Below are 23,543 nucleotides of genomic sequence, written 5' to 3' on the forward strand. Positions count from 1 at the left end.
GCAGAGGGTGTCTCCTTTGAGAGGGAGGGGGGGTTCGTCCTTTGGAGGGTTAGGGTTAGGGCCATCTGCATCCTCCCGAAAATAAGATAAGATAATCTTTATTGTCATTATTTTATTTTATTTTTTGACTGTGGGCACAACGGCGCCCATCCAAAATGAAATTTAGTTGCCCGCTCAAATCAAGTGAAGGTTCTAGTCCTCGTGGCTTGGAAGGAAAGCTGGGATCCAACGCGGAATAACCCAGATAGAAGGGGTTGCGTTTTTTGCCCTTGGGTGGATCGGATTTCTGAGGCTCTGCAAGGAAAGTTGTGGGGGCTGGGTCTTAAGTCCCCACCCCACCCACAACCACAAACACACCTCGGAAGGTTACCCTAGCTCTCTGTGATCGGATTGCAGCCAGCATGACCTCTCCCTACAAATTTAAAAGAGAAAGGAAACTCCTTGCATGTAGAAATCCTGTTGATCAGGGCAGCTCCTTGAGCTGCTATGTTTCTAAATGCGAGCGTGGGTTTTAAAAATCTTGCAGGGTTTCTGCTCTTAAATCTCATCCCGTAGTGTGAAATAGTCCAGATAGAAGACCCAAGCTGGCCTTTAAAGGTTCAGAAAGACAAACTCTTTAGTGAAATGCCTGGTTTGTATTCCTACTTTCAAACCTTGCTTGAAACCCTGGAAAAAGCTTTTGCTAGCCCTGCCTCAGCACAGTATATTCTCTGTTCTTTGATCAAAACCATGAGGACTAGAATCTTAATGTTATTTTGGGGGTGGGAGGATGCAGGAGGTTGTAACGCAGCCTAGGAAGACGCCTTTCTCAAATTCTGCACAGTTGGTTGGCATGGACAATCTTCTGTCAAGTCAGTCCCCAATTCCCCTCATTGCCACTGTCTGGGAGTGATGGGAATTGTAGTCCTTTGGAAATGGGAGGTACCAATTAAAAAGTATTTTCATAAGAGAAAACATTACAGAAGAATAAGGGGGGGAAATCCTTTCCTTTCCCTTCCTTTCCTTTCCCTTCCCTTCCCTTCCTCCTTCCTTTCCTTCCCTTCCCTTCCCTTCTCCTCCCCTTCCCACTCTTCCTTCCTCTTCCTCTTCTTTTCCTTCCCTTTCCTTTCCCAAAACTCATCTGACTCTGAATTTCAGTAAAACGTAGAGTAAGGAAGAGGAAACCCAAATTTAGTTGACTAAGTGACCTGGGATAATCATTTATCTTTCAGCCTGGCCTACCTCGCAGGGATGTTGTGTTAAGGTGAAAAAGCCGAAAACCCCATGTGAGGCTGCTAACCACTCAGAGGAAATAGGGCCTTTTGATAGTCATAAAGATTAGAGATAACGCCTGAAATGAGAAAGATGGCCCAGATCCAGTGGTGGGATTCAAATATGTGAACAACCGGTTCTGTGTGTGGATGCCGCTTCCGAAAGTCCGTTCTGGGCCTGGGCAACAAAAAATTAGCTACCGTTTCTGCCGAAGTGGTGCGAACCGGCATGGAAAAGCAAAGACATGGGCCTGCCAATCCAATGTGGGTTAGCCCACTCCCCGTGGCTACCTCTCGTTGTGAACATTGGACCTTAAATAAGCAAGAGAGGAAGAAATTCAACTCGTCTGAGCATCAGACGTGTCACTGGAAGGCCAAAAATGAAACAACTGTGTCTCACTTGTTTTGGCCCTGTCACACGGGGGAAAACAATTATGTCGTGAAGAGTTAGCAATGAAAGGAAACCAGGCCGTCAAAGAACGCCCTCAAAGCTGACACCAGCCAGAGCACAGAACATAGAATGAGAGAGTTAAAGGGACCTTGGAGGTCTTCTAGTCCAACCCCCTGCTCAAGTAGGAGATCCTAGGCCAACCTTGGCTCTTTTATGACTCGTGGACTTCATCTCCCAGAATTCCTGAGCCAGCATGGCTCAGCTTGGAAACCTCTCCCTTTCCCCTCAGCATGGCTGGCTCAGGAATTCTGGGAGTTGAAGTCCACCAGTCATAAAGCGGCCTAGGCCTAGGCCAGGGTTAGGCAACCTTGGCTCTTTTATGACTCGTGGACTTCAACTCCCAGAATTCCTCAGCCAGGTATGCTGATGGAGAAGGGAGAGGTTTCCAAACTGAGCCATGCTGGCTCAGGAATTCTGGGAGTTGAAGTCCACCAGTCATAAAGCGGCCTAGGCCTAGGCCAGGTTAGGCAACCTTGGCTCTTTTATGACTTCAACTCCCAGAATTCCTCAGCCAGGTATGCTGAGGGAGAAGAGAGAGGTTTCCAAGCTGAGCCATGCTGGCTCAGGAATTCTGGGAGTTGAAGTCCACGAGTCATAAAAGGGCCAAGGTTGCCTACCCCTGTCCTATACCATTTCAGACCAAGGGTTGTCCAGTTTCTTTTTGTAAGCCTCCAGTGATGGATCACCCACAACTTCTGGAGGCAAGTCGTTCCACTGATTAATTGTCCTCACTGTTAGGAAGTTTCTCCTTATTTATTTATTAAATTTATTTATTAAATCCTTAGTACTGGATTCTCTCCTTGATTAGTTTCCATCCATTGCTTTAAGATGGAAGTCCACCCATCTTAAAGCATGTTAGCTGGGGAATTCTGGGAACTGAAGTCCACCCATCTTAAAGCATGCTGGCTGGGGAATTCTGGGAATTGGAGTCCACCCATCTTAAAGCATACTGGCTGGGGGATTCTGGGAGTTGAAGTCCACATATCTTCAAGTTGGCATGGTTGAGAAACACTGGTTTAACTTAAGCATAAACATATCCGTTTGAGCCTGGGAAAGGATAGGAAGCGAGAATCCAAGATTAATGCCAGATTATTATTATTATTATTATCTTCCTTTTTTTGGGTGGGGACAGGATGACCTGCGGAAGATCATCACGACCCTTGCGGTGAAAAATGAAGAGATCCAAAATTTCATCTATTTGCTCAAGCAGATGCTTGAAAATGTGGAGGTAACTGGGTTGGAGTTAATCATACCATGGCTTGTCCAGGTGTGCTGGATCTAACATGGCTCACCTGGGGTTTTATTGGGCCATCAGCAGACCGGGGAAAGCTCCACAGCTGCTGAAATCAGTGTTCTTGATTTATTTATCTATTTATTACATTTTTATCAACCTTTATTATTTGATAAGGAACTCAAGCTGGCAAACATACATAATAATCCCTCTTTCCTCTTCCTATTTTCCCCACAGCAACAACCCTGTGAGGTGGGTTGGGCTGAGAAGGAAAAAGTGCCCTAAATTCCTTAGCCCGCTTTCATGCCTAAGGTGGGACTAGAACTCACCGTCTCCTGGTGATTGGCCCAAAGTCACTCAGCCGGGTTTCATAGCTAAAGCAGGATTAGAACATTTTCCTGGTCATTGACTCGAATTAATCCCACCGGCTCTCATACCAAAGACAGGACTAGAACTCTCCATCTCCTGGTGATTGGCCCATATTCACCCAGACAGCTTTCATACCTAAGGCAGAACTGGAACTCACCATCTCCTGTTGGTTGGCGTAATTCATCCAGCCAGCTTTCATGTCTAAGGCGAGATTAGAACTCTCCGTCTCCTGGTGTTTGTCCCATCCAGCAAGCTTTCATCCCTGAAGTGGGGCTAGAACTCTCCGTCTCCTGGTGAATGGCCCAAAGTCACCCAGCTGCCTTACATACCTAAGGCAGGACTAGAACTCCCCGTCTCCTGGTGATTGGCCTAATTCATCCAGCCGGCTTTCACGTCTAAGGTGAGACTAGAACTCACCGTCTCCTGGTGTTTGGTCCACCTGGCAAGCTTTCAGGTCTAAGGCAAGACTAGAACTCTCCGTCTCCTGGTGATTGGCTCAAAGTCACCCAACCGGATCTCATCCCTAAGGCGGGATTGAACTCCTGTCTCCTGTTTATTTTTATTTTTTGGTTATGGAAAGTAGCCATAACAATTTATGTCTGGGAATTTCTTTAGAGAGTCCTTGCATTAAATTACATTAATTTGAGTTATCCCAAGATTTGGGGAATTATTCAACCTGGAAATTAAGCCAAGAGGTGGGATTCAGTTATTTGGGGGACACCAGGTTGAGTGTCTGCTAAGCACCCACAAACTCACGCTATTCGACACCCCCGAATCACAAAGGAGGGAGCAACTCTCCAGTCACCTCAGGGCTGAAATGACCTCCAGCTTCATCTTCTCTCGTCTCCTACCAGAGTAATTCGAACCGGGTCCAAGACGATCTGGACACCGAGTTCCAGTCTCTCTACGTCCTGCTGGACGAGCTGAAGGAAGGGATGTTGATGAAGATCAAACAAGATCGAGCCAGCCGGACTTACGAACTGCAGGTAAAGCCTGCTCAGCTAAAGAGCCGCTGTGCATTATTGGTCTCAAGAGACAGACGGCTGAGAAAGACAACCAATAGATCGATATTGGCTGGAGGGGGGAAGGGGAATTCTGGGAGTTGAAGTCCACCCTTCTTTAAAGCAGCCGAGATTGAAAAAAACACTGTTCAGACGTCTTCTCCCACCCCCACCCCTGAAGAATTGTTACTTAAGGTAGACTGCGCTGGAAGATGGAGGCTCAGCTTAAGGCCGCCTCAAAGTTTGAGCCTTCTGGAGCTTCCTGTTGCTGCCCCCTAGTGGTCACTTGTCTATTTGCAATTAAGAGGTAGCCCTGGTGTTGTGGGTACAGGTAGTCCTCGACGTGCGACCACAGCTGAGCGCACAATTTCTGGGCCCAAGGGAAACAGCTGCTAAGTGAGTCTTGCTCCATTTTACGATGCGGTTGTCCAGTGAATCGCTGCAACGGTCATAAGTGTGAAACAGGGCCATAAGTCGCTTTTTTTCAGTGCTGTCGTAACTTCAAATGGTCACTAAAGGGGAACTGTCGTAAGTCAAGGACTGCCTGTACTGTACAAATGGCCCGGATTTCATCCTCTTAATTAGTCATCTGTTTCCCTTTCAAATTTATCTGAGTTTTGTAGCCCTAGCCATCTTGTGCCAGTGAGTTCCTCAGGACAAAGATTGCAGAGTGCCAGACGTTGACTTGAACCCAAATCCTTCGGCCAATCTCTCAGCCTTTGACCCCTACCCCCCCTCTCTGAATGGCAATCTCGGTTAAATCAAAACCCAGATTTATTTTGTATTTTTAAAATCACATTAATTTGAACTCAGAGCAAGAAAACAAAAAGAGGGCCAGCCAAACCTCTTTTTACCCACTCTTTCCATTTTTATTTTTACTTTTTTTTTTTTTGCTAATATCTCCATTTCGGGGGCGGGGGAAAAAATGCTCTTTCTGCTCATCTTTCGCACCCAGAACCAGCTGGCAGCGTGCACAAAAGCCTTGGAAAGCTCAGAGGAACTTTTAGAAACGGCCAACCAGACCCTCCAAGGGGCTGAAAATCAGGATTTCCACCAGGTAACAATAATTCCTAGCTGTGTGTGTCTGTCTGTGTGTGTGTGTGTGCACGCGCGCCCGTGCATAATTACACAACGAATTGGCTAAATATGTGTTCAAGAGATTCCATGATATCTTGATTGTGCCTCCTTCTAAGCTGCCACGCTGATGGACAGCCACAACTCCTTGGATTCCCCCACAAGTCGGGGCTGTGGATGATGGGTACTCTTATCCAACTGATTTTGGAGAACATTGATTCAAGCGTCACGATGACCCCGGATTTGGATGGATCCCAGCCTATCACCTCGGTTGGGTGACACCTGGGGGAGGAAGGCGCCATTTGTTTATTTATCTTGGTTTGCCCCTGCCTACCTCACAGGGTCCTTAGGAGGATAAAAAGGGCCCAGGTTTGGACGGATCCCAGCCTGTCGCATTCGTTGGACGATATTTGGGTGGTTTACAGGCAGTCCTCGACTTACGACCACAGTTGAGCCCCAAATTTCCGTCGCTAAGTAAGACAGTTGTTCAGTGAGTTTTGCCCCCTTCTATGACCTTTCTTGACTCAGTTGGGAAGAGAATCCTGCAGTGAAACTAGTCACGTGGCTGTTAAACGAATTCGGCTTCCCCGTGCACTTTGCTACTCAGACGGGCATATAAAGGGGATCGCGTGACACTGCAAACCGTCATAAATATGAACCTGTTGCTTAGTGGCCCAATTTTGATCGCTCGGCCGTGGAGGAAGCTGCAAGGGTTGTAACAGTGTAAAAAAACAAAACAAAAAACCTATCATAAGTCACTTTTTTCCAGTGCCGTTGTAACATTGAATGGTCACTCAACGAATCGTCGTAAGTCGAGGATTACCTATATTATATTAATCCGCCCTCGCCTGCTTCACAGGGGTCTTGGGAGGATAGAAAGGTCCAGGCAGGGATGGATCCTAGCCTGTCACATGATTAGATGATATTTGGGTGGTTTGCTATATTTTTAATTCCCCTTGGCCTACCTCGCAGGGTTCTTGGGAGGATAAAAAGCACAGGGGAAGGCAGAGGGCGGTGGGAATGGTTTTCTGCATGCGTGCAATGGATGGCAGCTTAGCATGGCTTCCTGGGGGCTTCCTGTCAAAAATGCTCTTGAAACAAACATAAGCAATGCTACTTTAATTTGTCTTTGTGATACCTCTCTTGCTTTTTCTTCTTCTTTCTCTCTCTCTCTCTCGCTCTCTCTCGCTCTCTCTCTCTTCCTCCTCCCTTCTTTCTCCCTCTTCCTTGTGTTGCTTCGAAGGCTGCTAAACAGATCAAGGACAGGTAGGCCACCCTTGGAAAAACACACCTGGCCGCCAAAAGTCAGCTTTTGGCATCGTTCTTTTCTCTGGGGTGGGAAAAGGGGACGTAAAATGCCTCTAAGATGGATCTAAGACGTCTGGACTTCAACTCCCAGAATTCTCCACTTCTGCTGGAATTCTGGGGGAATTCTGGGAGTTTTGAAGTCCAGATATTTTAGACTTGCTGAGCTTGAGAAATGCTGATTGCTAGTCCAAACTGAACCTGGCTCTTAGCGAGATTCATTTGCACACCTACTTGTAGGCAAGGGGAAGTGCACTCTGTCCATGCCCCAGCGTCCCCTTGATTTCCCATCGCCTTGGCCGGCCGGCCCATCTTCCTACACGTCCTTGGGGATGGTTGCTTGATAGGGGAATCAAAGTCACTCTTCGCATGCTCAGAAGTTCTTGGGGTTTTGCCCTGCAGCTAGACCAGGGGTAGACAACCTTGGCCCTTTTATGACTCGTAGACTTCAACTCCCAGAATTCCTGAGCCAGCCACGCTGAGGGGAAAGGGAGAGGTTTCCAAGCTCAGCCATGCCGGCTCAGGAATTCTGGGAGTTGAAGTCCACGAGTCGTAAAAGAGCCAAGGTTACCTAACCCTGGTCTAGGCCTAGGCCACTTTATGACACGTGGACTTCAGCTCCCAGAATTCCTGAGCCAGCCATGCTGAGGGGAAAGGGAGAGGTTTCCAAGCTAAGCCATGCCGGCTCAGGAATTCTGGGAGTTGATGTAATGTATTGGGCTTGTTTTGTTAACACCACGTGGTATTGCTGGGAGGCTGTTGAGCAGGGAAGCTAGCTAACGGCTCCCAGCCCGTCAGACAACCCGTCTCCAGCACTGCTATTGGTTGCCCCTAGGGCGGCAACAGGTTGCTTCAAACCTATTGGCTGCCGCCTAGGGGTCAGGGTATAAATTGCTGCATCTGCAGCCCTGGTTCTCTAGTTCAGATCCTGCAAGCAATAAACCATGATCTTTGCTGACCCAGTACACAACAGTTGAAGTCCATGAGTCATAAAAGAGCCAGGGTTGCCTACCCCTGGGATAGGCCAACCTTGGCATCTCTATGATTCGCGGACTTCAACTCCCAGAATTCCCGAGCCAGCATGGTCCACCTTGGAAACCTTTCCTCAGCATGGCTGGCTCGGGAATTCTGGGAGTTGAAGTCCACGAGTCATAAAAGAGCCAAGGTTGCCTACCCCTGGGCTAGACCCTGCTGGGTTTAACCCCCACCCCCAGCCCTCTGCACATGCTTTGTAGACACCTGAATTTTGGCCGATGGGTTTTTCAGGGTTGGATCCGGGCGCTGGGTTCTTTGCATGTTGCCTTCTCCGCCACGTTCCTCTGCCATCACTCCAATCCTTCTTACTAGGCAAGGGGGGGGGAAATCTGATGGCGCGCCTTTCTAACTCGCCTCTCCTTCCCCTCCATAGTGTGACGATGGCCCCGGCCTTCCGCCTCTCACTCAAGGCTAAAGTAACCGACAACATGAGTCACTTGATGGTGGATTTTGCCCAGGAGCGCCAAATACTACAGACTCTCAAATTCCTGCCAGGTAAATTGGAAAATGTTATTTTGCTTCTGCAGGCTAGGCAAGTTGAGGTTTTTTTTTTTCCGGCTGAAGACTACCAAGTCCATGGTTCACAGCCAGGGTGCTGTCTGAGCATTGGCACTCTCCAGGTGTATTTTGGTTAGTTTTTTTTTAAAAAAATCCCGCCTTGAATTCTTTATCAGTAGCTCCCAGGAGTGAATAGATTTCCTCCTTCTCCTGTTTTCCCTGTAACGACAATCCTGTGAGGTGGGTTGGGCTAAGAGAGAGGGACTGGCCCAATCACAAAGCTGCCTTTCATGCCTAAGGCGGGACTAGAAGGCAACATCTCCTGGTGATTGGCCAAAATCACCCAGTTGGCTTTCATGCCTAAAGCGAGACTAGAACTCACTGTCTCCTGGTGATTGGCTCAAAGTCACCCAGACAGTTTCGTGCTTAAGGCAGGACTAGAACTCACCATCTCCTGGTGATTGGCTCAAAGTCAGCCAGCCGGCTTTCATGCTTAAAATGGGACTAGAACTCACCATCTCCTGGTGATTGGCCCAAAATCACCCAGTTGGCTTTCAGGCCTAAGGCGGGACTAGAACTCACCAATCTCCTGGTGATTGGCTCAAAGTCACCCAGCCGCCTTTCATGCTTAAGGTGGGACTAGAACTCACCGTCTCCTGCTGATTGGTCCAAAATCACACAGCCGGTTTTCAGGCCTAAGGCGGGATTACAACTCACCAGCTCCTTGTTACTAGACTGGTGCCTTCAGCACCACATCAAACTCCTTTACAGGTAGTCCTCAACTTACAACCACAATTGGAACCAGAAAATTTGTTGTTCAGCAGCGCAGTCATTAAATGAGGCATCATGTAACTGCATCTGATTGGCAATTTGGAAGATCACATAGGAGCCGTGACCAGGGGGGCCTTCACCCAGGTTCGCCTGGTGCGCCAGTTGAGGCCCTATCTGGACCAAGATGCCCTACGCACAGTTGCTCATGCGCTCGTGACCTCCCGGTTAGACTACTGCAACGCTCTCTACATGGGGCTGCCCTTGAGGACCACCCGGAGGCTTCAGCTGGTGCAGAATGCGGCTGCGCGAGTAGTAATGGGGGTCTCCCGATACTCCCATGTAACACCTCTACTCCGCGAGCTGCATTGGCTCCCGGTTGCCCTCCGGGTGAGATTCAAGGTGCTGGTGATGACCTATAAAGCCCTAAATGGCATGGGTCCGGATTATCTTAGGGAGCACCTGCTGCCAGCATCAGCCTCCCATCGTCCTGTGCGCTCCCATAGGGAGGGTCTCCTTAGGGTTCCGCCGGTTAGGGAATACCGGCGGGTGATTCCCAGGGGAAGGGCGTTCTCTGTGGGCGCGCCCGTCCTATGGAATGAACTGCCGGTGGAACTTCGGACCGCCCCCGACTTTCGCTCGTTTCGCCGGGACCTAAAAACCTGGTTGTTTGACCTTTCTGGCCTGGACTGAGGGGTTTTAAATTAATTTTAAATTTAAATTTTAACTTTTGTTTTAATTGTGGGCTAGTATTAATTTAATTCTATTTTAGCTTTCTTATTTTGTATTGTTTTAATTCGCCCTGTGAACCACCCTGAGTTCTTCAGGAATAGGGTGGTATATAAAATCAATTAATTAAATAAAATAAATAAATATTGGAGCTGTCCTTAGAAGGGAGAGCAGCCCATAGCTGATGTGCAGGAATCATCATCGTTCCTTACCCAGGAAAGTTAAAATAGTAGCTAGGGTGAATAGCTAAAACCTTTTTTTTTTTTTGGATGGTTGAACTTTACCTCCCCAAAACCCCTAACTACTGTTTGGAACGTGGCTCAAGATCGAAAACAAAACAACTCACTTGGAATTCCAGTAACCAAGTTTTTATTTCAAAAGAAGCGTTTGCAAAGGCTTGGTGAGCTGAAACCCACCCAGGAGTTCAGCCACACCTTAAACAGCTGTTTGACACATTTTTATATCCTATCCCCGACGCAGATGCCCCCCTCCCCTGTGGCACTCAACGCCCCTTCCCTAATCATCCGATAAACTATCTGGACCGCCTAAAACCACTGTCCTTCCCACGTTCCAAGAAGCCCCTTTGTCCATATCCTGTCTTTCGCCATCTAATTTTCTGTTACCACAGTCCGTCTCCTATAAGTTGTTTCGATATCTCCTCTTACAATTTGTAACTTCTGCTTTTCACATTTGTACCTGTCAATACGTAGATCAAATATTATTTCTGCTCTTCAGTTGGCTTCTGCTTCAACCTTTAGACTCATTAGAAATTTCTGAATAATACTTTTATTCTTTTCACTACTATCTGTGGACTTCAACTCCCAGAATTCCCTAGCCCGCATGCTGGCTGGATGGCTGGCTGGGGAATTCTGGGAGTTAAGGTCCATATTCTGACTCTGTTGTTTAATGATGTATCCCCTTGCTGAGACCCCTGTGCCTGGCCTGTATAAGTGGATACTATCACTGTTAACAGCCTTTGCCAGATAGCAGAACTCATGAAATTACCTTTTAATCATCCAGAAGGACCTTTATTTGCATGCAGAGAAGATTACAGCAGACAAGGTGTGGTAGATGATGAAATGGATGGTATTTCAAGGTCAAAAGACAGTAATGTTCCTAGCATGAGAGACTGAACGTAGAGACCACTGCATGTGAGATGGTGGCAGGAAGTGATAGAACGTTCAGGGTAAGAAGAAGGAGGAAGTACGTCACAAATGGGAGGGGTTGGCTGAACAAATTAACATAAATGTTGTAGTTTCCCAAACAACCACATGGTGGCAGCGCAATATGCACTGCATAATACTCTATGGCTGATGTAACAGCACACTCCCGCGTCTGGTATTGTAAAATACCACTATAAATCCTATAACGGTAGTTATGCAAATACAAATAAATGTTTGTGTAGCCACGTTTGAAAAACACTGCTTTAAAGGTATCCTGGTTACTAATCAACCTCTTCAAAAACTAGGGGAAATTAAAATGGAATTAATTAAAATCGAATTCCGAAAGAGCTTGAAGTGCCGTTTTCCTGTTACGATCTGTAATCATTTTTAAACCAATTGGCACCTATTTGTTGAAGCCGTGGGGACAGTTAGTTATTTTTTTTTTAAAAAAACCCTCATTGCCTCCATCAGGGCCTACCATCTTGAGTGACTGACGCAGAACTTAAAGGGGCAATGGAATCTCCTAGGAAAAGGGGCTAGTCCCTGGTGTGGCTGAAACGGGAGTCCCGATAGTCAACCTTTTCTTTTATCTCTCTGATTTGAAACGTAGTTCCCAGCGCGCCCGAGATAGACGTCGCTGAATCGTTGGTGGCCGACAACTGCGTCACCCTTGTTTGGAAGATGCCAGAAGAAGATAACAAGATTGACCATTATGTGCTGGAATATCGCAAAACCAACTTTGAAGGGCCACCTCGGGTCAAGGAGGACCATCCCTGGATGGTGATTGAGGGGATCAAACAAACAGAGTATACGCTGTCCGGTAAGACAAGCTGGTTGGGACAACAGATCTGCTTCAAATCTTCCTTCCTGGGGCGGGGGATCAAACAAGCCACCACTTATAGGGGTGGGGGACTACCTTGCCCACCGTCTTAGACTGGTGGAATTTGCACCCTGTCTGAGGATGCTAAAGAGGTCTGGAAACAAGCCATGGTGATGTCAGCTTTGTTAGGATGACAATTTACCCAAATCATGATGCCATGTTCATTACAATGACATATCGCACAAACCACAATGATATCAATCAATCAGAATAGAGCTGGAAGGGTCCTTGGAGGTCTTCTAGTCCAGGGCTTTTCAACCAGTGGTACGGGTACCACCTGTGGTACATTGGCACCTGGCAGGTGGTACGTGACCATCCTAGGAAAGTGGTAGCAGGGGAGGGGAATGAGCTGAACCGGTGGCAGCACCGCACAAGCCGGAGCGAGAGATGTTTGGAGCTGCAGGGCTCAGCGGAAGCGCTAGGATCAGCGCCAGGATCCAGGTGTAACTCGGCGCTGATCCCGGCGCTTCCGCTGAGCCCAGAAGAAGCGCCGATCAGCTGGAATGTTGCAGCATCTGCAGGGTCTTGTGATTTACATTCAGACGCTTGGCAACTGATTCCTATTTATGACGGTCAGTGTCCCAGGGTCATGTGAAGTGACCAAAACCTGCTGCAACCACCCAGCAGACGGGGGGGGGAGGGAATAAAAACCAAACACCCCCCACCCCACCCCCGCTGCCAATCCTCAACAGAAATGCTCACAACAGTGAAAACCTCGGACAGGAGGAAGAGTGCCACCGGGAGGGTGGGCGGTGTCTTGCTCGGCCGTGGCTCGGCGGGCACTTTTTTCAGTGCCATTCTAACTTCGAACAGTCGCTAAGTGAACTGTCGTAAGTCAAGGACTGCCTGTACTTCATCGCTTTTTTTTTTCTCATTTTTTTTTGGTCATCAAGTTTTGACCCCTTGCTAGGCGACTGGTGGTCCTCGGATGTTGCCGTATCCTAAAAGTGGTACAATGGGTGAAAAAGTTGAAAAGCCCTGATCTAGTCCAACCCCCTCCTCAACCAGGAGACCCTGGCCTAAACCGTTTCAGACAAGTGGCTGTCCAGCCTCTTCTTAAAAACCTCCATTGATGGAGCACCCACAACGCCTGGTGGCAAGCTGTTCCACCAGTTAATTGTCCCAACTGTTAGGAAGTTTCTCCTTAATTCCAGGCTGCTTCTCTCCTTGATCAGTTTCCATCCGTTGCTTCTTGTCCTGCCTTCGGGCGCTTTGGAGAATAATTTCACCCCCTTCGTCTTTGTGGCAGCCCCTCAAATACCGGAACGCTGCTCTGAGGTCACCCCTATTTCTTCTTTTATTTAAAATAGCCAAACCCAATTCCTGCAGCCGTTCTTCGTATGTTTCCAGGCCTTTGATCATCTTAGTTGCTCTTCTCTGAACTTTTTCCGAAATCTCAACATCTTTTTTGTGATATGGTGACCAAGATTGGCTGCAGTATACCAGGTGTGGCCTCACTAGAATTTTATAAAGTGGAACTAATACTTCGCATGATCTTGATTCTATGCCTCTGTTTATACAATCAAGGATTGTATTAGCTTTTTTGGCTGCTGCCACACACAACTGGCTCATGCTTAAGGGATCGTCCACTAGCACTCTTGAATCTGTTAGAATCTCATTTTACACAAACCACGATGATATTATATTATAATGCCGTTTTGCACAAACCATGATGATGTCATGTTTGTTAGGATGCCCTTTTGCAGGTAGCATCCTTTGGGTCAATTGGCAGTACGAGATGGTGGTTAGTATCCTTTGCCTGATGATATTGTGGTTTGTGACATCGGTGCCTTTTGCGTGATATCCTTCAATGGATTTTTGTAGAAGAGGAAAGAACAGGAGGAAATTTACACTGCAAGATATATATTGATTTAAAATATTTATATAGCCATCTTACAACCAACTCTGGACAACTCCCAAACCAAAATTAAAAGACGTATAAAACCATATTAAAACTATAAAACTAAAACATTAAAAATTAGAGGTTTGCAGGTAGTCCTCAATTTATGACCATCAGTGAGTCTCCATTTTGATTGTTAAGGTATGATGGTCATTATGCAGGTCGCCCTGTAAGAAATCTATTTTTTTGTTTTTTGTAGGGGATGTTGAGCAAAAATGGGGATTGTTAAATGAACAGGAAGTCAAAGCAGGTTTCCAGAAAAAAATCTCACACATCACCAGAAAATGATCGGGGGGGGGAGGGTGAGGGGGGGATGTTGTCTGAACTTTGAATCCGGATCATATTTTTGAGGGGTCCATCATAATTTTGAATAGTTGCCTATGTTGTAAGTCAAGGACTGCCTGTATTACGATTTCAGTTTAAAGCAGTGTTTCTCAATCTAAACAGCTTTAAAATGTGTGGACTTAACTCCCAGTATTCCCCAGCCAGCAAATGCTAGCTGGGGAATTCTGGAAGTTGAAGTCTGTCAAGGTATTAATTTAATAGCTAAACAGCTTATGTAATAATGTAGTGTAATATAAGGTGGATGATGCAATGATAGGAATGACTCAGCAGGGGCTGTATGCCTTTAAGAGCAAGCAGGGTCTGTATCCCTTTAAGAGTCTGAGTATAAAAGGGAAAGCTTTTGCTGGAGTTTCTCTCTCTCTCTCTCTCTCTCTCTCTCTCTCTCTCTCTCTCTCTCTCTCTCTCTCTCTCTCTCTCTCTCTCGTTTCCTGCTGTAACTGCTGTGTGTTGGATTTTGCTGTATTACATGTATGTATTTTGTTCCTAGAGTATATTGTAGATGGTGTAATATAAACCACCATTTAATACAAACCACTGTTTACTGTGTTTACTCCTGGGTTATCACAGCGCAATAAGACTGTGCATGCTCTGACAAAGTCCACGTATTTCAAAGCTGCCTAGATGGAGAAACACCAGAATACAATTTTTGGAGAGGGAAAAAGTATCGAGAAAGCCGAATACATCTATCTTTTGCACTTTTCCCATAACTCTTTTTTAGAAATTACATAACTTTCTGGACCCACAGCTGGTGAAGGAAGGAGAAAGACCTAAAGGGGGAGAAAGAAGAGAGAACTATAGCCAAGCCAATGTCCTGCCTTTTAAAAGGAGGCTGTACATGGTGAATAACATAAATATTAGGTTCTCTTTACATTTTCTTTGCTTTTCCATCTCCACAGGGTTGAAATTCGACATGAAGTACATGAATTTCCGGGTCAAAGCCTGCAACAAAGCCGTGGCGGGAGAGTTTTCAGAGCCGGTCACTTTGGAAACAAGAGGTGAGCAACCCCAATAGGTTGTTTATGGGGGTGGGGTGGCAACATCTATTTCCAGCCCAGCTAGAGATTAGCCAGGATTGGAAGACTCCACTTCTGGTGCTTGTGGTTTCCTAGTTTGGATTTAAATGGGGAATCCAGGTTTGCGATCCCAAGAATGTTAAACTCGAGAGCATCTGGAGTGAAGATCAAAATGGGGGCTGCATCTGGGTGATCAAAGCCTCCACAAATGGCCTGGGTTGAGCTTGCAGAATGCAGAGAGAAAAGGAGAATAGGGACTGGGCTAGCTAGTTAGATGGTCTAGAACAGAGGTCTTCAAACTGGGCTGCTTTAAGACTTGTGGACTTCAATTCCCAGAAGGAAGGAAGGAAGGAAGGAAGGAATTAGGAGCAGGAGGGGAAAGGAGAGAGAGAAGGAAGGAATGGGGAGGAAAGAAAGAAGGGAGGGAGGGAGGGAGGGAGGAAGGAAGGAAGGAAGGAAGGAAGGTATCAACGCTGCAACTTTGACAATATAAGAGGTAGCCTTTTCCCTTTAAACTGTTTTGCTTTTGAATTAAATGAAGGGGGGGAGGAGAATGCTACCCCAATTGTTTTTAATAAGGAATGGCCCAGCTATAAAACCCAAGCGAAGCTTTGCATGTTAAACTAATTGGGGAATGTGATTTATGAGGTTTAAATTAAGGGAGGGAATCGTGTTTGATGCATGTGTTCAGGGGAGGAGAATTCAGATTCTGGCATCAATTCATGCGTGCCGACGTCTTGTTCTCATTATTATAGACTTTTTAGATTAGAATAAACAATGCCTGAAGATCATTTGAAGTGTTTCATTAGTCGGAACCAGGAAGGAAGGAAGGAAGGAAGGAAGGAAGGAAGGAAGGAAGGAAGGAAGGAAGGAAGGAAGGAAGGAAGGAAGGAAAAAAATGAGAGGAGAAATTAGGAGTGGGGGGGGAAGAGGAAGGAAGGAACTTAGAAATGAACGCCGAAACGTCTTTCTTCTCTCCCCAGCCTTCATGTACCGCCTGGATGGCACCACCAGCCACCTCAATCTCAAGGTGGAAGACCTCATTGTGGAATGGGACGCCATGGGCGGGAAGGTGCAAGACATGAAAGCACGGGAAAAGGACGGGAAGGGCCGAACTGCCTCCCCTGTTAACTCTCCAGCCAGGTGATTCCTTTTTTTGGCTTGGCTTTGCTGCTTTATTTCGTCATTTAGTTTAGTCGGCCTGAAATTTGATCAAGTGACCCTGGGGGAAGCCGCCACGGCCTTGAGTGTGGAAAACGGTCACGAGTGTCCCTTTTTTCAGTGCCCTTGCAACTTTGAACGGTCACTAAACGAACAGTTGTAAGTCGAGGACCACCTGGATAGATTAACTCTGGCAAGATTCTGTGTATAGGGTGGGAGCAGATGAAGAACTGACCTTTGGCCTGGATTTTTTCTTACGCCGGATTTGATCAATACTGCCATTAAGTGAGGACCGCCTGTAAATGAATATGGGTCATCCTCGGCTTACAACCGTTCACTGAGTGAAAATTCAAAGTTACAACGGCCCTGGAAAAAAAGTGACTTACAACCAGTTTTTCACACTTACGACAATGGTGGCATCCCCCACAGTCATGTGATTTACATCCGGACCTTGACAACTGACTCACATTTATGACAGTCGCAGTGTCCCGGGATCATGCGTTCCCCTTTTGCGACCTTCTGACAACCACAGTCACCGGGGAATCCAGATTCAATTAACAACCGTGTTACTATTTGAACCGCTGCAGCGATCCCCTTAACAAACGCAGCAAGAAAAGTCATAAAAATGGAGCAAAGCTCAAGTTCACAAGTGTCTCACTTAGCAACATAAATTTGGGGCCTCAGTTGTGGTCGTACGGCAAGGACCGCCTGCACTAAATTCGTAATCAGATTCATGCACGCGTGGACCAAGACGCGTAAAACGATGCTTTTTCTGTTGTGACTCCTTGGTTTCTGCAACTCAGCTTTTTCACAGTGTGAAATTGGTCGGGGGGGGCCTCTAAATGGGGTCCAATTCCCAGCCCCCCCCATTCCACCCCACTCTTGAATGGTGGTCTCAGCTGCCCTGCCCTCTGGATCTTCTTGTCCATAGGTGTGTCCAGTCTCCGAAAAGGATGCCAACGGGCCGCGGAGGACGAGACCGATTCACTGCCGAATCCTATACAGTGTTAGGTAAGAATTTCATCACTGTCCTGGGTCATCGTGTGTGTGTGTGTGTCTTGCGAATGAACATTCTGGGAGATGAAGTCCACAAATGCTGGTTGAGCATTCTGGGAGTTGAAGTCCTCGCATCTTAAAGGGGCCAAGGTTGAGAAACACCGAGTTAAATGCTGAACTGCCAGATTTGGGTTTATGTTATTTTATTTATTTTATTTTATTTTAATTCCATTTATATCCCGCCCTTCTCCGAAGACTCAGGGCGGCTTACAAGCTTAGCAGTAGCCTTCATTCTATGTATATGCCTGCTTATTAGGGCTTTCACACACACACCCAAGCGGCATTATTACAAAGTCAGCTTAATTGCCCCCAACAATCTGGGTCCTCATTTTACCTACCTCGGAAGGATGGAAGGCTGAGTCAGCCAGTTTCTTGGTGTGTGTGTTGTTTTTTTTAAAAGCGTGAGCTTCAACTCCCAGAATTCCAGCAGAGACAAGGACTGTGAGGGAGGAGCTTCCGAAGGAGGAGGAGCTACTGAGACCAGAGAGGTGGGTGGGGCCAAGAACAAAATTTGCAGCTGATGGGAATTGACGGGTGATTCCTGGCTTAAATAATAACTATTAGGGTATTTGCAAAAGCTCCAGGGTGGAGTGACTGTTTTAGTTCCATCCTGGCCAACGATCTCTGTTAGCTTGTTAGGATTGCATTGGTGTTTTTTTCCTCCTCGTGTCCTGATATTTATTAGGGGTAAAAAGTATAAGTATAGAATAATTCTGCTATTCCTATTCTATTCTATAGAATATTCTATTCTATTCTGTTCTATTTTATTCTATTCTATAGTTACTTCTAAGTGGGAAACAAATAGTCACAAAAATAATTCTGTCTAGGAAATGCACCCACTACAATTATCTTGTATTGGGATTTGGGTTTATTTTTTATTATTTTATTTTATTTTATTTTATTTTATTTTATTTTATTTTATTTTATTTTATATTTTATTTTATTTTATTTTATTTTATTATTTTATTTTATTTTATTATTACTTTACTATTTTATTTTACTTTATTATTTTATTTTTTATTTTATTTCGTTTTATTTTCTTAACTTTACTGTTTCCTTTTGTTCTCTTTCCTTTTTTAAATTTCACTTTTGCTGCGTTTTATTCTGCTTTATTTTTTTATGTTGCTCTATTTTGCTTTGTTTTTTATTTTATTTTACTATTTTTTATTTCATTTTGTTTTGTTTCACTTTAATCAAACTTGTATGCCAGCCATCTGGCCCCCTGTGACTCGAGGCAGCTTACAGACATGGAAATAACATTATGGTATATAAAACATGAAAAGAAGAAATAAAAACCCTAAATTTAAAACTGAACCGATTCAATCCATTCTATTTCTTACTGTTGTTGTTGGGATAACACTAGAGCAATGTTTCTCAATCTCAACAAATTGAAAAGGTGTGCGGATTTCAGTTCCCACAATTCCCCAGATGGCATGCTTGAAACATGTGGCTGATGAATTCTAGGAGGTGAAGTCCAGACATCTTAAAAGTTGCCAAGATTGAGAAAGGCTGCCTTAAACTCAGATTTAGGTTTATTTTAGTTAGTTTCACAAGCTCAGCGACTTTAAAGGTGTATGTATGGACTTCAATTCCCAGAATTCCCCAGCCATCACGGCTGGCTGGGGAATTCTGGGAGTTGAAGTCCATACGCCTTTAAAGTCGCTGAGCTTGAGAAACACATTGATTTTAGGCAATGCAAAGCAAGTGAATGGATTTCTCAGCCAATCCAAGCGCTCCATAACTCTTCCCCTCCCAGGAGACACCTTGATTGACAGCGGTGACCACTATTGGGAGGTACGCTACGACCGGGACAGCAAGGCCTTTGCGGTGGGCGTGGCTTATCGGACTCTGGGCAAGTTTGACCAGCTGGGCAAAACCTCTTCTTCCTGGTGCCTTCATCTCAACAACTGGCTGCAGGTCAGCTTCACAGCCAAACACAACAACAAGGCCAAAATCTTGGACATCCCAGTTCCGGATATCCTAGGCGTGTATTGCAATTTTCACGAAGGTAAATTCTTATAGCGGGACGGGAGAGATGATGATGATGATGATAATAATAATAATAATAATAATAATTAATAATAATAATAAAATTAATAATAATAATAATAATAATAATAAAAATAATAAAATTAATAATAATAATAATAATAATAATAATAATAATAATAATAATAATAATAATAATAATAATAATAATAATATCATCGCACAGTCAGCCAGGTGTTCAGACTGGATTGGGCATTTTCGGCTATTTATCGAGTCCTTACCAAGGACCCGGGATGGTATTCCAGATCTCGTCACAGGATGAAAGCAGTTCCTAGCAAGGCCACCTTTTGCAATTGACTAATGGCAAATTTGTCAATGCCAATGATGGTGTTCAAGTGGTGCTCCAATTATTATTATTACTATTACTATTATTATTATAAAACTTTTATTCATAAAACATGAAACTCAGTCAGCTGAACACTCAAACTGACTGGCACTAATGGTTGACACGGGTTGCTGCCAGCATCCTAGGTGTCAACCAGGTATCTCCTTAAAATGTAAGATGTTCCGAGTAGCGCCGTTTTCTGCTGGAGTTATTGCAGGAAGCTGCAATTTTTTGATGCATTTTGCAATGTTTTGGGACATCGTTCCCAGTGCCCCGATGACAGTGGGTATCCCTGTGACACGTTTCATCCATAATCGCGCAGTTTCGATGGCCGGGTCGCGGTATTTCTTAATTTTTTCCAGTTCTTTTTCTTCGACTCTGGCATCTCCTGGTACAGCGATATCAATCAGCTGTACGCTTCAGTTCTCTACAACTGCGATATCTGGCGTGTTGTGTTCCAAATGGCGATCTGTCTGTATTCGGAAGTCCCACAAGATCTTTACAACATCATCATCATCATCATCATCATCATCATCATCATCATCATCATCATCATCATCATTATTATTATTATTATTATTATTATTATTATTATTATTATTATTATTATTATTATTATTATTCTCCAAACAAACTGTTGCTTTTTGGTGTCGGTGTGGGTAGAGATTAAGGATTTGGGACTGTGGCCGGTGTTCACGGACCCTGTTTTTTAATTGACATGATGTTTGTCCCACGTAGAATTGATAGCAATGATTACAGCTGATTGTGTAAATTGCATTGTTTCTTTCCTCCTTCTGGATCTTGTCTTTGGTCCTGGATAATTCCTGGCGGAGTGTGGCTGTGGGTTTGTGGGCTGTTGCTGTTCCTAGGTCATCCTTAAACTTACAACCGTCTCTTCTGAAGTTACAACGGCATTGAAAACTTGTGGCTAGTCCTCACACTTACGAGTGTCACAGCAGATGATCAAAATTTGGTTATTTTAACCAATGTGTGTTTTATTACGCTTCAAACGTCCCCTGGGGTCAAGTGATCACCCTTTGCAACCTTCTAGCTGGCTTCCGACATGCCAATTCGTTTAATGACCATAGGAATCACTTAATGACTGCGGTGTTTAATTTAACATCCGTGGCAAAAAGGTTCATAAAATCAAGCCTGACGTGTTTAACAGCCACCTTGCTTATGATTCGCATAACAACTGCAATGATTAACAACTGTGGCAAAAGAAATTACAACTCCCTTAACTACCGCCTTGCTTAACAACGGAAATTCTGCTGTGGTCATAATTCGAGGACTCCCTGGGGGTTTTTTTGTGTGGGGGGGAGGCTTCTCCAATTTTTTTCCCCTGTCAAACTGGGATAGATAAATTGTTGGTCTCCTTTCTACTTCTTCTTGTCCACATTTTCCCCTTTCCCTCACCCCTCAAGACCCCCTTTGTTTTTTTCCTTTTTCCTCTTTGCAGGATTCCTCTCGTTCTACAACGCAAAAAACAAGCAGTTGCTACACACATTTCGAACCAAATTTACCCAACCGGTTCTCCCGGCCTTTATGGTAAGATCTGGAAGTGGTAAGGGGAGGAGAAACTTGTGGGTTGTAACATCTGGTGAAGATCTTTTGAAGTTCTGTCTTCCTTTTCTTAAACAACAACAACAACACAAGCTTCTAGTCCTCATGATGGGATTTTTTTTGCAGGAGAACCGGAAAGGCTTGAACTACTTAAAGGAGATAAATTAATAGATTGGATCAAGGAAGTGAATTATGCCGGATGAAGTGACAGAATCAAATACCCCCCCACCATATTTATTAATTTATTAAATTAATTAATACGCCACCCAAAGCAACTCTGGGTGGCCGATTTGTATTTATTGATTATGTACATTTATGCTCAAAGGATCAGAAACCGTTCCTTTTTTTTCCTTCGTCCATATCTAAATTTATTTATTTATTTATTATTTAGACTTATATACCACCCTTCTCCCGTAGGACCCAGGGCGGTTCACAAGGCGATTAAAACAATATAACAATACAAAAGTTAATAACAAATTAAAATAAATTAAATTATCCTTAATTAAAATCTAAAACCCTTAACTCTAATTAAAAAACCCAATTACAATAGGTTAAAAATTTAGAGTGTGCATTGTGAGCAAAATAATTATTTAGCTAGGCAAGAAATTAGAAGCGTAGAATTAGAGAATCTTGGATATGGGAGGGAACCTTGAGGGCATCCAGTCTCCCCCCCCCCTTTGTTGTGTGCTGGGGTCCAAATTAAAATATCCCACTTTGGATGGTGGCCCAGCCTGTACTTGAATACATCCCATCGGGGTTTCCGCCAGCAGACTGCTCTTATTGTTACGAAGTTTTTCTTTCTTTCTTTCAACTACAATATCTACCTAACCTCAATTTTGGGTTCTGAAAGCGAGTAAGAATTAGGCCTTTTTTCCTGCAGATCTTTGAAAAGGGCTGTTAAGTCTGTCTTGTCTCCAGCCCTGCAAGACAAAGGTCTGCCTAATTTAATTTCATTGGTTAAATTTAATCACTCAATTCAATTGCATTGATGAAATTTAATGAAATGGAAGGAGTATCATTTAATAATTTTAAGTGAGTTTAATTGCATTTAATAATTCAATTTGGTGTGACTGATTAAATTCAGTTAAATGAATTCAAGTTAATAATTAATAAACTGCCCAGTTCCCATCCTGATTGGGCAACCCACAATATGAGGCAATTAAATATATAGAATAATACAGAAGGACCACCCAGTGGCGAGATGGATAGGAAGGAAGGAAGGAAGGAAGGAAGGAAGGAAGGAAGGAAGGAAGGATGGAAGGAAGGAAGGAAGGAAGGATGGATGGAAGGAAGGAAGGATGGATGGATGGATGGATGGATGGATGGATGGAAGGAAGGAAGGATGGATGTAAGGAAGGAAGGAAGGAAGGAAGGCAGGATGGATGGATGGATTAATTGATTTAGCTCTGAAGACAACTCCATCTCTCAGGAGGAGCACCGACGGGAGGAAGAAGGTCAAAAAAGTCAAAATGGCAGACCTATGCCCTGCAAAGACTCCAAAGGGGCGGATCTTAGTGCACCTGTGGCCACCATCTTGACTTTTTTGACCTGTACGGACATATATACCTTGCTTTGGGGGTTTATACAGCAGCTTTTGCTTGATATTGCTTTAGTTTCTATGATTCTTTGGACCCACTGTAATTTTTCCCCCCCCACACTTATTCTGGTTTTTCGTTTCTTCCCGGTCAGGTGTGGTGTGGCAGTTTTCACGTCTACTCCGGTTTGCAAGTTCCCAGCGCCGTCAAATGCCTTCAGAAGCGCAACAGCGCGACTAGCAGTTCTACCACCAGTCTCACTTAGTGACGCCCGTCACGTTCCTCTTTTCCAAGATGGAGAGACAGTCCATTCACGGTCACAGACGCCCACTGTATTTTAAACAAATATATACAATTATATATTCTTTTTTCCTTCCAGCTTTCATCTATCCAAAGTTGGCCACTTTAAGAGTGGTGGACTTCGACTCCCAGAATCCCCCAGCCAGCCAGCATGCATGGCTGGCTGGCTGGGGGATTCTGGGAGTCGAAGTCCACCACTCTTAAAGTGACCAACTTTGGAGAGCCCTGGATTAGGCACCCGCCAAGGAGACTTAAAAGGGGTTAGCTGGAAAATATTAGATTATTTAGACCGGATTGTAAAATGGTCCCCTTGCTGGATTTTAATCCCAGGGTTTCCCTCGGTTATCCGGTGCTATCACTGGGATTCAGGATGACACCTCTCGCGTAGCACAAAAGCTTGTTTGGGGGGAAAAAAGGGACAATAAAAGCATTGTGCATTCCCCACTCTGCCCCCTACCCCACCCCCAAATTTTCCCCAAAATTTCAAAGGCAAGCCACTCCAGTTGCAGAGAGCAAAATTCTGCAAAACGATTTGGGCTTTA

At 44.9% G+C, this 23,543-nt stretch overlaps 1 protein-coding gene across 1 annotated transcript; it reads left to right on the forward strand.

The window, feature by feature from the left end:
• Positions 1–2,829: 2,829 nt before the first annotated feature.
• On the forward strand, positions 2,830–23,009 carry FSD1 (fibronectin type III and SPRY domain containing 1). Its single transcript, XM_083364178.1, has 12 exons — positions 2,830–2,929; positions 4,156–4,287; positions 5,258–5,359; positions 6,620–6,642; positions 8,090–8,211; positions 11,485–11,694; positions 14,896–14,994; positions 15,996–16,155; positions 17,105–17,184; positions 18,986–19,237; positions 21,063–21,151; positions 22,856–23,009. The coding sequence occupies exons 1-12, from the start codon at positions 2,912–2,914 to the stop codon at positions 22,964–22,966; spliced, it is 1,398 nt and encodes a 465-aa protein (XP_083220304.1). The 5' UTR covers positions 2,830–2,911; the 3' UTR covers positions 22,967–23,009.
• The last annotated feature ends 534 nt before the right edge of the window (positions 23,010–23,543 follow it).

The sequence above is a fragment of the Vipera ursinii genome (genome assembly GCF_947247035.1).
Source record: "Vipera ursinii genome assembly, chromosome: 1".
In the NCBI taxonomy this organism is placed as follows: Eukaryota; Metazoa; Chordata; class Lepidosauria; order Squamata; family Viperidae; genus Vipera; species Vipera ursinii.

Coding starts and splice junctions, on each gene's coding strand:
- FSD1 (XM_083364178.1), top strand. Junction 4,288..5,257: donor GCCGGACTTACGAACTGCAG/GTAAAGCCTGCT, acceptor TTTCGCACCCAG/AACCAGCTGGCAGCGTGCAC. Junction 11,695..14,895: donor AACAGAGTATACGCTGTCCG/GTAAGACAAGCT, acceptor CCATCTCCACAG/GGTTGAAATTCGACATGAAG.